Source organism: Andrographis paniculata, unplaced genomic scaffold (genome assembly GCF_009805555.1).
Source record: "Andrographis paniculata isolate CXL003 unplaced genomic scaffold, ASM980555v1 Contig34END, whole genome shotgun sequence".
Lineage (NCBI taxonomy): Eukaryota > Viridiplantae > Streptophyta > Magnoliopsida > Lamiales > Acanthaceae > Andrographis > Andrographis paniculata.
The window spans coordinates 2,917,037-2,930,500 of record NW_026137567.1 but is presented as its reverse complement, the minus strand read 5'-3'; the positions used below and the strand labels follow the sequence as shown (position 1 = coordinate 2,930,500).

The 13,464-nt window shown below is 31.0% G+C and overlaps 1 protein-coding gene and 1 long non-coding RNA gene across 2 annotated transcripts; both read right to left on the bottom strand.

The window, feature by feature from the left end:
* Positions 1 to 542: 542 nt before the first annotated feature.
* On the bottom strand, positions 543 to 2,675 carry LOC127248833 (uncharacterized). Its single transcript, XR_007838164.1, has 5 exons — positions 2,245 to 2,675; positions 1,983 to 2,103; positions 1,628 to 1,914; positions 740 to 835; positions 543 to 658 (listed from the first exon to the last, which is right to left on the bottom strand). It is a non-coding gene; the product is annotated as an uncharacterized LOC127248833 (long non-coding RNA).
* Positions 2,676 to 9,291: 6,616 nt separating this feature from the next.
* On the bottom strand, positions 9,292 to 12,870 carry LOC127248569 (uncharacterized). The gene is made up of 5 exons (XM_051270973.1): positions 12,496 to 12,870; positions 10,946 to 10,996; positions 9,957 to 10,090; positions 9,785 to 9,876; positions 9,292 to 9,691 (listed from the first exon to the last, which is right to left on the bottom strand). Exons 1-5 carry the CDS (start codon positions 12,781 to 12,783, stop codon positions 9,513 to 9,515), a joined length of 744 nt encoding a protein of 247 aa, XP_051126930.1. The 5' UTR covers positions 12,784 to 12,870; the 3' UTR covers positions 9,292 to 9,512.
* Between the last annotated feature and the right edge of the window lie 594 nt (positions 12,871 to 13,464).

Below are 13,464 nucleotides of genomic sequence, written 5' to 3'. Positions count from 1 at the left end.
ACCAGGTTTTTCACTAAAATGGATGTGAGGATTATGAATATGCATACCCATTGAGATAGAGCCTTGACTTGTTTCGTCATCTGTGAAATTATACAAAACTTACTAATAAAATTCTATAAAAAAAATACAAAATAATCAAATGATTTATTTGATATGAAACAAACCTCCTCGAGTGCTTTTTTTTTTGTCTCAACCAACTCATTTTGTGTCGAGCGAATTTCATCTAAATGGTCCATGGATGGAGGTGACGGATAATTTGGTGCACCTGATTTGTAGGAATAATTATTCTATTAATAAGTTAAAAAGTTATATAACTAAATAATCAATAAATAAATATTATATGATTCCGCAATATAATAACAAATAAGATAAAAATAAATAGGAACTTATATATAATGCTAATAAATGAAAGCAAGACTCATGAATTTCAAAATTAATATAGTAACTAGTTATTAATATAGCAAACTCTAACTATTATAATTGACTTCTCACCTCGAGAACAAGAACCACAAAGCACCACTCTAGCCGTCTTTCCACGTGATCCTAACCTGGGCACTCGACCTTTACGATTAAATCTCCCGTATGCATCAACAAGATTCTTTGGAGATGCTTGAACAAAACTATTTTGGGTACCTTGAGTGGAATTAATAAGAGTTTCCTATACGTAGAAGAGAATATTACGAAAACTATACAAAATTGTGCAATATAATAAAATTACTAAGTGAATGAGTTATCTGACTTCAGCCGCTAATCTGGATGCATATGTGCCATCTGGCTTTCGCCAACATTTTCGGTGCATTTCAAGCTCTGATGGTATTCGGCCTAAGTCTAATTCCTGTTTGCAATTACAATTAAGAAAATCATGCATTGGTGTGTTCAAATAAATTGTATAGAACTCAATCCTAACAACAATTAATGATTATATCTTATATAGCTTGCTAATTCTTTAACTACAAATTTTACACAAAATCACAAATATACAAAAATAAAAAATAAAAAAAAAAATTAGAAGCGTTACTTGTGAGGTTTTTGATGTGATATAAATATGTGTTTATGTGATGTTTTGAATGTAAAATTAAATTTTAGTGTAATAAAATAAATAAAAATTGGGTGTTTGATTTGATTTTTTTTTGGGAAAAAAAAAGTTTGAATAGTAAAATCAGGTGTAAAACCAGACAAGTAAACACACCCGATATCATGATTTAGAACATCGAGTTGAATTAAAATAACTATATAACATTAAGATATTAAGATTTGCATCACATACATAGAAATCATGAAAAACATATAAAAATTCTGCAGTATTTTAAAAAAAATAAATATATGTACAGGAACTCTACATATAAATAAAGGCCGCATATAAAAGAAATAAAAATGGACAGCATGCTTATAAATCCTACAAAATATATCATCATTAAATTCTTTTGGTGCACATATATATATTTACAATTATATCATTCAAGATATTAACACTAATCTAAATATACCGTAGAGTCATCGAACTGGATGGCTTAGAAAACTAATAATTCAATGTGACATATTTAAATAAGAATAAGATTCATACTAACTTACTATATAAACATAATGAATATTTGAAAGAGAATTGCAAACATATGAATTGGAATACCATTCTTTTCATAACGAGACGAGTCGACAAGCATCCACCGCGGTACTGATTTAGTTTTGCTTCAAGATTCTTATTACGGTTGTCAATATTTCTTTTTTAAAATTTGCGATAGCTCTCTGATTCTCATTGCTTTATCATGTCACGAAAGTAAATGGAATTCAACTAGTCTGGGACTTCCTTCTTTGACCGCGGCGTCTTTAAAGCACTTCGTAGTACGTCTGAGCACTTATTATTGAATAACCCACGAATTGCATGCTCATGAGCAATTTCCCAGCGATATAAAAATGCTATAAAAAAAGTCATCAATAAAAAAATACAAAACTTTTGAAATTTAACTAAACAATCAAAATATTACCTTAAAAATATGAAACCACTCATCCCTTTTCCAACTTGGGATATCTGAATAAAAGATCCACGAACCATTGTAATTCGAGGTCATAATGCTTCGTATTCGACCAACCAAACCATGGATAGCTCTATTATATTAAAATATATATATGTTATTAGTTCATAAGAAGTGAAATGGACGATAAAACGTACTGGCATGTCAAATATCTATTAGAAAGTTTGCAATTACAAAAAATTATACATAAATGTATACAAATAGATATTCTTACTCAAACAACAACGGACTAATGAAAGTGCGTTCATCATTGAAGGGTGCATCAACTTCATTATCCGGATGGAGATTGTTAGGTAGATTATTTCTATTACCATCATTCGGAGCATCACTTGAATTATCATTCGGAAATAATAGCGGTCGATTATTCATGTCAAGCAACCAAGGAAGAGATAAATCACCTAGAAAGATTAAGTAATTATTATAGGTTATGTTTATTATATTAATTTAACTAATTACTATAATTCTGCAGGACATATGCATAATGTTGCATATAAAAAGAGTAAAAAATAAAAAAATCCTGCAACATTTGCTATCAAATTATATAGTCATCAATCCCTATCTCCGAATCCACATCCCTTGCTTATTTCAATATATCACTATGATAAGATCCGTTTCGTATTTTAACATATCACTACATCATCATAATACAGTAAAAATAAATGCAAATCCAAAACAGAAAAAAAAAAAAAAAAAAAGGTTAAACCACCGTCGTCTTGTGTATCACGTATGTATGCAGTCAAAAAAATGCCATAAGCAGTGCAGAAAAATTATCTATAAGGTTTAGTATGATTACCAATAAAGCAAATAAGAAGGATATCATTTGTCTCTACTCAATTTCGCAAGAGAAAATTGACCAAATTAGGGATATAAAGCACGCAAATGCTGAGTAAATAATTTATGTCATTTTTATGAAATTGGATTAAATAAAAATAATAAAAAAATAAGTTGTTTTTAATATCTGATAATACGATTGCAGCGGTGGTCGTTCCGGCGGCATCAATGGTGGATCCGATGGTGGCAGCAAGTTTCTCCGGAGGCAGGGAGCAGGGTTGTCTGACAACAAAAGTAGTTTGCAGAAACACAATGGTCTGTAAAATAAGTGGTGAGTAATGTGATTGTGGATAAAAGTAAATGGAAGAGTGGAGTGAAAGTAAAAATAAATGCGTGGAAAAAATCCCGCTATATTTTTTATTCAGGTTTTCCTGTGCATTTTAATTATATTTAAATTTATACTTTATTTATGAATAAATATATTTAATTTAAATTTTATAGTTCCTAAAATGATGCTATTCAAAATAAATATATTTTTATCTGACTTTATGTGAAATTTAAATTATATATTTAAATTTTATTACTTTTAATTAGATGTAATTTATTATATTTCATCATGTTGAATAACGATTCTACATTCTGGCTGCAATTATATATATATATATATTTTTAAGATGACTGCAATTTTATGTTTACGTTGCTGTGATTGGTTTTTCTTGTGTTAATTGTATATTTATTTATGTTTATGCAAATTTTCAACAATAAAAAGTAAAATTCGAAAATAGAAATTATCTTCGAATTTGATAAAATAAAATGCCTGAGATTTAAGAATCCCTAAATACCGTACGATACTGAAAATAAATACTACATACTGAAAAAGTAAAATGGTGATCCCAAAAGAAATTCTTTGAATTTGATTGTCGATTGAAGATGGTTTTTGTAGGTCATGGACAAACCTATTTAAAACCTATGTCAACCGCCCTCAGCCAGGTCGTGCCTTCATATCCGCTCGCCGGTTGTAACTTCTCTCAACTGTCCCACAGCAGCCGCCGTCAACCCCCCTCAAGGTCCTCCTCTGTCGACACGTGTCTTAACCGACTCACCAACCGCTCACACCTGTTACAGCACTCAACTGGCTCGGCCGACCGCCTCTAAACACCTTACCGCCTTAATTGGGCGGCTGGCCCGACCTGCATATCCACTGCGATCTCTCTTTTCGTCCGCCTTACGCTTTGTCCAACCTCTGTATCCGCCATCTCATTTTTTTCTCCTGACTTCCTTTTGCCCGACCTCAGTATCGGCCGTTTCATCTTTCTTTGTCCGTCTTCCTTTTGTCCGACCTATATGCCACCCGACATGAGTGTATATTGTTTTTCCCTTTTTCGTTCAACCTCTCCTTGTCCGACCTCTTAATCACAGGTTTCTCCCGAAAAACCCATTTCTTAATAACACTTGGGCCGTTTGACTTATATTCAAACCCATTTAGGATCACATTGTCATTAACATACCCATTAGACTTTACACAAATCCTTAGTCCAATTTTATAAGTCCATTCTCGAAAACCCTACATATTGATTTTTTTTCTTGCTCAACAATTTATTTTTTTTGTGTGTGTATAATTGCAGGGTGGGGAAGACCTCATCGATGAACCAATATCCTTAAAACACTCATTACTTAGTTAAAATAACTCCTATTGCATTTACAGAATCTATTAGTCTGGTGATCCAATTTGGTTTCATTGATACTGTTGTTTTCATTGACATATTATTTAAAGGTATGTAAATAAGTTTAGCAACCAATACAAAGCCATAATCGGGGCAGATTTCCTGACCAAGGAAGTTCAATTTGAGGACAGGCGTTTTCACTTTACAGGTTATAGTGAATATTATTTCTGTTATTAGCGATTCTAAAATTGAATGGGTATATTCGTCTAGACCTATTTTTCTTTTACCAAAAGCTGAGACAATTGAGAGAAATTACGATGATTTTTCTTGTCGTCATTTTTTTTATACATTGCTATATTACGATAAAAAATATCAACTATATATTAGAACACATAAACCTTAAAATCTTATAAACAACAAATAAATAGTACTTCCTCCGTCCGACTCTAAGAGTCTCATTTACCTTTTGCATCATTGTATTTAACATTAAAAATATTTTTATATTTGTATAATTTTTTATCATAACAATATTATAATATACTAATAAAAAATATTTTTATCATTTTCTCTTAATTTGTACTACGTTTATATATAATAATTAATATTCAAATATCAACATGCAAAAAGTAAATGAAATCCTTAGAGCCGGACAGAGGTAGTATAAAATACACCAATAATTTACATTTTCAAGTGTAGAAAATACCTGATTGATGAGAGAAAAGTCGAAATACAAAATTTTAGTGAAAAATGTATCTGAACCGGCGATTCAACACGTACAATTATACTAGGTGAAAATGATGGAACAACTTTTGATTTTATGTTTGTCAAGGGGATAAAAGTCAACATAACAGGAGTATTTAAGTCTTTTTAATAATAGAAGAGTTTAAAAGAATAAATAATTTAGAATATGGAGTTAATTGAGAAAAAAATTAATTATGGAGTTAAAAGGAAAATTGACTTGGTGTAAGAGATTTATATGGAATTGTCCCAATATTATGGATTTCATTATGTATATGTATTATATTTTTAAAATAAGTAATTTTTATTTTTTTACTTTTATTATTATTCACTTTAATTTTGAATTTTCTTTTTACAAACAACTTACTGCCCAAGCTGTATTATTTTGCCCATTGCGCTCAATTAAGCATTTTTCAATTTGACATTCAATAATCTTCACAAAGTTCCAATGGTAAACACTAATAGCATAATAGATTTTTACAAAGCAAGTAATAGTTTTGGCAAGCCTATGTTGAATTATCAATTCATAAAGAGAATATGAACCAACTTATTAGAGACAAACATATTTCCATCGGAACTCAAGGCTAATGTCTTTGCATTTATCATGTGATTCACACGGATATACACATAATTTACACATTTGACATATGCAAAACATGTTTAATTTCAACAATACTGAATTTAATCAAGTTGTCCATTTATCACATTATCTAACGATACCATACTCTGCATGTATATCATGTCCTCCTTAATGACTCCACCAAATTATAAAAAATAAAATATATTGTGGAATTAAAAAAATACTACAATAATGTTTTAAAATTTAAGCAATGACATCATCAAGAACGTAGCAATCAAAATTAAATTTGTTTACTAGATCAACAACACTATGCGCACATAGCTCACCACATCATAAACAATAAGCAAAAAATAATAGGTTACAAAGAAATAAACAATAAGCGTGCGGTACTTTGATGGACTTTTGCGTCCGCTTAACACAAATTACTGTCACCTAACAACAAAGCCCACCTCAAATGTCAAACCAAACAATACTAACGATCCCCGTCGATTAATTTAAATCCTATCCATTAGATAATATGATGAATATACGTTGCTGATTAAATTCAACAATGCTGAATTAATTAATTCAGCATGTGATCCACCTCTAACATCAACAACAATCAATAAACTATTAATTAAAAATACATAGTTGTATATATATATATCACGAGTGAAACTCTTGTCTTGCTCTTTTGTTTGCGGGGATATCTTTCTCCAAGATAACAATTAAAAAATTTTAATGCAACCAAAACATATTATGTCAAAGCCTTTCATAATCCAAGTAGAATGGTGTATTAACTAATTGTTCTTACATGGATTAAAAAAAAACAAAATGTTCTTGTTTACTACTTTTAGGAGGTTGTGAGCAAGAACTTGTTTGCCTATAATAAAATTAGTTAATACATCATTCTAACTTAGATTAACTTCTTTATATGTATATAAATACCTGTCATGTCGGAAATAAGTATATATATATAAGACTTTGATATGATCTATTTTGGTTGTAGTAATATTTTAAGTTGCTATCTCAATAAAAATATCCTTTCAAAGAAATAGAGCAAGATAAAAGTTTCAGTCGTGTGTGTATATATATATATATACAACTTAAATATATTTTAAATTAATGATTTATTATTGGTTGTGGACATCGGAAGTGAATCACATCATGAATCAGTTAAATTCAATATTGGTGATTTTAATTAGCAACGTCCGTTTACCATATTATTTAATAACTAAGATTTAAATTAAGTGATGAGATCGTTATTAATATTTGGTTTGTCATTAAGACAAACTTTGTAGTTGAGTGATAATAATTTGTATTGAGCAGACGCCAAATATCCATCCATACCCACAAACCACCACACACGTTCTCTGTATCCTTTTTCAAAAAAAAATAAATAGGGAGCTGTGTGTTCAAAATATACCGTTGATATAGTAAATAAAATAAATTTTAATTCCTGCTATCCTGACGATGTCATTGCTTAAATTCTAAAATATTATTGTAGTGTTTGTTTAATTCTACAATGCATTTCATTATTTTATAATTTGGTGGAGCCATTGAACCAAGAGAAATGACGGCATATAATACATATAAGAACATGATACTGTTACATAATAGGCAAGCGTGCCCATAATTCTCCTATGGTGGTGAAACTCAGCGTAAATCTCCTTTGTACTTTAAAAATTGCATGACACATTTTTATACTTTAAAAAAAGTTACATAAACCCTCTTTTTACATTTTTTGTGCGATGAAAATATGGTTTTTCATCTACATTTTTTGCATAGTGGGGGAGAGAGTTTCATGCAATATTTTTTAAATTATAAAAAGGCGACATGCAATTTTTAAAATACAAGGTAGATTTTAGCTAAAGTTTCGAAACTATAAGAGAATTACGGACAATTTTGCCTAGATAATATGATAACTGGATGATCTTGATTAAATTCAGCATTGATGAAATTAACCAATTCAGCATGTGATCCACTTCTGTAGATATCAGCGGTGTTTAAATTATATTTGTATATGCATATCTACATGAATGACAAGGTACACGCAAGGTCATTACTACATTTATTAAGCATATAATGCCTTTAAGAGTAGAACTAGAAAAGACATTATGGAAAGATGTTTACCTAATCAATTAGTTCATATTCTCTGTGTGAGCATATAATTAATGCGTAGGCTTGTCAATACTGCTACTTGCTTTGTAAAAATCTATTATGCTATTAATATTTTCAGTTCATACCTTATGAAAATTATTAAATGTCGAACTAGCATATGTTTAACTGAGCACGATGGTCAAAACAACATAACTTGGGTGGTTAGTTGTCCGTCGCGGTTACAGTGTTGAATGTAAAATTCAGCACTATTCTGAATAGCACACCTTGTGCTAACGGACAACATATGGTATTACCATAGACAACACACAATATGTGTTAATATAATACAAATACAACACATAATAGTCTCACGCAATATATACAATTGTTGATTTTAGCACATAACATACTCTCATACAACACACTGTAATTATGAACAAATAACATATGTTTTTATTACATACAACATATGTAATTATGTTGTTTGTAATAAGAGCATATGTTGTTTCTTTATTTTATGTGTGCCCGTAATCCTCTCCCTTTCCATAATACAAAAATTAAAATGAATAATAATTAAAGAAAAAAAATAAAAGAACAAAAAAAAGATAATAAATATTTGTAACGGGATCCATAATATTCTCCATTATATAGACCGATAATAATATAGGCAATTATTAATTATACTAATTAATAATATATTAATTGATAGTGTAATGAATTAATTATAAGTACTAATATGAGTATTTTGATTAAAAAATTAGAAAAAAAAAAAGAAGAGAAATAGGATATATATAGCAGGACTCACGCCGATCTATTATATATATATATATGCATTTATCATTGTACAGCTAAAAGATAAACAGATATTTCTTCTGTTCACTTAGAAAGTTTACGTGTTTGATATTTGAATATTAATTATTATATCAAAATATAGTACAAATTAAGAAAAAAAAAATTTTCTATAAGTGTCTTATATAGAAGAACGCTTATACAAAAAATTTTACAAAGTATCATCAAAATTTTCTTTACTCATAACCTTCAAAATAATGGTGATCGATGTGCAATAAAGCCTTGCAAATTTATTAACCAAAGCTTTACCGGCATAAACATTAAGCTAATTGGTGAAAAGAATTGGATATGGCTAAAAGATCTTAAATGAAGGCCAAACCAAATAAAGCAAACCAATACAAGAATGATGTACCTTTTTTTCTTTTTATTAGAATTTATTCCCAAAGGATTTTTTTTTTAATAAAATTTTATCGAGTCATATTCTTTTTTTAGAAGCATCCAATGGATAGTATTGTACAACAAGTTAATAAGTAAACACAACATATTTGACAAGTGACAATTGTTCCTTGGATAATGGTTTGGTTGGTTTTCAACCATTTACCATATCATATATATATATATATATATATCAGGATGATGATTGAGGCAGGAAAACACATCAGTTCTCTAAGATCAACACTTTATACCCACATTATTCCCTAACATAAATTCTACACATAACGACGAGCGCATGCATCCAACAATATATCATACATGCACATGTCCAGATTTCCTAAGATATACGGAAGAAAGATTCACACACTATTAAGAAATGCTCGATCACTAAAAAACCATGTAGAATGTGATGGAAGTATACCTGGATTATGACTTTGCACGAGAAGTGAAGAAGTTGAGGAGAATCTTAGAATACCGGCTTAGAGTGAAAAATATCTGCAGGGCTGCACGGCCTTTAACAATTCCCTCTCTCATTCCCCGTGCAGTTCTAGCTAGAATTGGCTCTGCTATCTGGGGTTTTGTCTGCATCACTTCCTGCGTGGATGCTATTTAAGTAAAGAATTAAGTGAAACTCATATTAAAAAGGAAATAAGCATAAGCACATCTTTTTAGATAAAGCCAAATTGTTTTGAATTAACCTATTGGATTCACGGCTGTTAGTCCTCTCAATCTTTCTTCAGCCAAGCGAACTGCTCGAGTTGAACTCCTCACTCCTTGTGTTATTTCTTGGCTATTAATGGAAAGAATGAAAATGTGAAAATATACATGCTCAGATTATGAGTTTGAGAACTTTCGTTTTATAATGTTTACCCGAGGTCACTGAGCTCCATTGTTAAATCGCTGATTTCCATCCCAGATAATCGAATGGCAGCCATTGTGCTGGGTAGCTCTTCCCTAGTTGCATCTATTAGCTTCTCCATTGACTCAGCAGCTCTCTTGAAGGCCTTCAAAAAATCATACAAATTTTAACCACAGAAGGCGAGAAAGAAGCACAGACATGAATTATACCATCTAGGATGAGAAGCGTTTGGTAACATTAATTTTCAGTCATTTTTTGTTATAATTTAAGCAAACGTAACTAAATACTATACTATTAGATTGATTCTACAATTTTTATTTTATTCTACTTTTTGTATGTTTTATGAACATAAATTTGGATTTCATCCTGTGATTTGGTAGGTTACCAAATTAACGAATCCAGCACTCAAAAAGATGCAAAATCAACACATTATAAAATAAATGAACTCTGCTGAATTTTTGAAGTGGATTTGGTGTTGGTTTTCAAAATGCACATAATGTAATTTAAAACCACACAATTACCAATTTACCAGTTTCAAATTACTGAATTATATTTTAATCTGGCTAGTAAATCCGTAAATGCCAAATTTTCACGCTCCTAAGTTACCATCACGTAATATATCAGCTTGATTCCCGGAGCAGCTAAAGTTTTCAGCTCTAACATTTCTTGTTAGAAATTCATGCAAACTGTTCTTTTGTGTTTATTTTTTTCACCTACTTTTTTACCATTCTATTTTTTATTCTCCATCCAAAAATATCACAATCCAACACTTATTTTCATATAAAACATCATATCCAACAATTATTTTCACCTAAAAAATATCAAAACCAGAAAATTACAAACAAACACAACCAGCATTCTTAAATAAATGTAGATAAAACTATGAATTGCCAAATAAAATTCTGCCTACCAACTTTCTCTAGGGCACCCTCTCAAACCACAGGTTGAATGTAAGGACACTTAATTTCAAAATTCTACAGTTAGCAAGTAATGAACATACCAGAAGTGTTGGAATTGCCGAACAGAAGAGCCAAGTTGCAGAAATTGCTGCCTGTACAAGGAATACTTATTTAGTACCATATTTACAACCTTCATTTTTCACTGTTCATTTCTGTCAATTCATATTCCTAGAAATAAAATGTATTGTTCCCATTAACATTGATTTTAGAAACAAAAAAAAAAAAAGTGGCCATAGCTATATCAGAACACTAGAAAATAGAATATAATTTTACAAGTATTATAATCACAATTCTAAGACAGGTAACAAGCAATTTTACTGATCAAAGTATCCTACTCTATATATAAGTGACACAGATATAAGAACATATGCATCTCTTTTGAGTCTAAGAAATTCAAAGAAATACCCCACAAAAATATAAGAACATAGTTTAATGTGTCTCTTGAATCTAACAAATTGAAAGAAATACCCCACAAAAATGTGGGCTTATGTCGTGGTGAATCACACTTGAAAGACGACACATGAAGAAAGGTTGACACTGAACCCGCTTTTGGGCCTCAACCAGCCAGAAGAAAATGGAAACCAAATGAGGACTTTAATTCTATCAGCAGTGAAATATTAAATTTATTTACATTTTCTATATCCGAGGAGTTCGACTATCAAATCCTCCTAGGTAAAGAAAGTAAAAAATGCATCAAAACAAGTGCAAAACAATAAGCACACACTTACTTTACAAAGAAAGAATACAAATTATAACATCTAGGTGATACCCTGCTCCAAATGACTTGGAACTGTATCTGGAAAGATGAACTGGCTGCTGGAATTGATGCTGGAAAATTTTCTATGGTGAGAAATTTTGGCCTAATGTTAGCCAATGTTTCAAAATGCTAGGAGGGTTGAGGAATACGACACACCAATCGAATTGGGAGTGCAGCTGGGAATTGATTCAAATCAGGAAACGGTGTATGGTCATATTGCATAGATCAAGGAGAAAATTACAACATCAGAGTTAATTATTCTTTAAATAAATTTTTCAACAACAACCAAATCTTTACACCTTGTTTAATTTCACAATCAAAGTTATTTATTTTGAAAATCCGATGTACAGTACACATTAAACTAACCATCACTTGTACCACTTACCACATCTATACAAAATTTAAGGAAATGATAGAATGAAATACATACATCAAAATGTTTTACACTTTTCAATATATATAGACCAACAAAGGTTTACTGTATCACACACAGAAGAATCCCAAAAATATCCAAACGACATTTTCTTGGCAAGAGAAATAGCACATCAAGTCCAAATGTTGTAACCTGAGAGTTCTGAAAGCATAAAACAACCCAAGGAACAAGTTTAGCTACCACTGTTTCTATTGCCAAATTCTACCGACGAATAAGTCACAATTTCAAAACATCAAGGAATGCTCAATCCAGATGCATATGAACCCTAACTACAGCCGGAATCAACCAACGTAGATTTTGATAGCAATTTATCGGAAAGAAAAGAAACATAAAAACCTAAATGAGCAAGAAATTATTGATAACAGCAAGCAGAAGAGAAGCAAGTGGCAAAGCATACGCACCGCGCAAGCTATGTAAGTAAGGAACTGAACGTGACGATGCGTAAACGTCCAATTAGAGGGCTGAAAGGCGGCGGAGGATCCGACGGTGGAGGAGAGCTGAGAGGAAGGCAACGGGTCGGAGTAGGCGTTATCCCTCGCTTGAACAGCGAGAGGGGCGAAACGGCGGCGATTGGAACGCCCGGGACAGACAATGTGCGAGGGGGCGGGAGAAGAGGCGGCGGCATTGGTAGAATAGCAGTGAGCCCATCCAGGGTTGGAAATCCGCAGTCTATAGGAATTCAGCATCATCAAGGGGAGAGCATTATTCACATTGGGAGAGATGTACGAAGGTTGCAAGTGTACAGGCCTTGGCCTTCGGAATCTCCGAACCCTCGTTTACATTTTTCAAGTCGGATTTTTTATTTTTTTTTTTTTTATTTTTTTTTTTTTAAATGGCGCGTCTAGAGTTTTGATCATATGGATTATCTCAATTTTCTATTATAGTTATATTTTAATGGACACATTTTTTACTTTTATCTGTTCATAATAAATATATATATTTAGTAAAATTTATTTAACAAATATAAATAAGAATGACAATGACTTGTGATAGACAAATTCGAACCCGATTCATTTATTTGAGAGCTGAGAGCGAGTCCAATTATATAGGATTCAGGTCGAGTATGTGTCGAATTTTTTAAGTAACTTTTTAGAATCGAATTGAGTTAGGTACAAGATTTGATAGTAGATCCTATCCGACCCAGACTTGAATCCAATTAATTAAAACAATAAATTATCACTATTATTTTTAATAGAGATATATTTTCATAGTTATTATTATTATTATCATTATTATTACAAAGTTGTTGGTGGTAGCGGTAGAATATTTATACTCTCCCCATCTTTAATATTTAATTTTTTTGTATAAAACTTCTATTAGTAACTAAAGGATATCTGTAAACCTAGAGCTGGATCGAGGAAGCATTTGTT

Bases quoted from the DNA above. Each gene is read 5' to 3' on its own strand.
- LOC127248569 (XM_051270973.1), bottom strand. From the start codon at position 12,783: ATGATGCTGAATTCCTATAGACTGCGGATTTCCAACCCTGGATGGGCT. The intron at 10,091-10,945 runs GTATGTTCATTA...GATTTTTTGAAG, and splicing joins CGGCAATTCCAACACTTCTG to GCCTTCAAGAGAGCTGCTGA. The intron at 9,692-9,784 runs GTTAATTCAAAA...TTACTTAAATAG, and splicing joins AACAGCCGTGAATCCAATAG to CATCCACGCAGGAAGTGATG.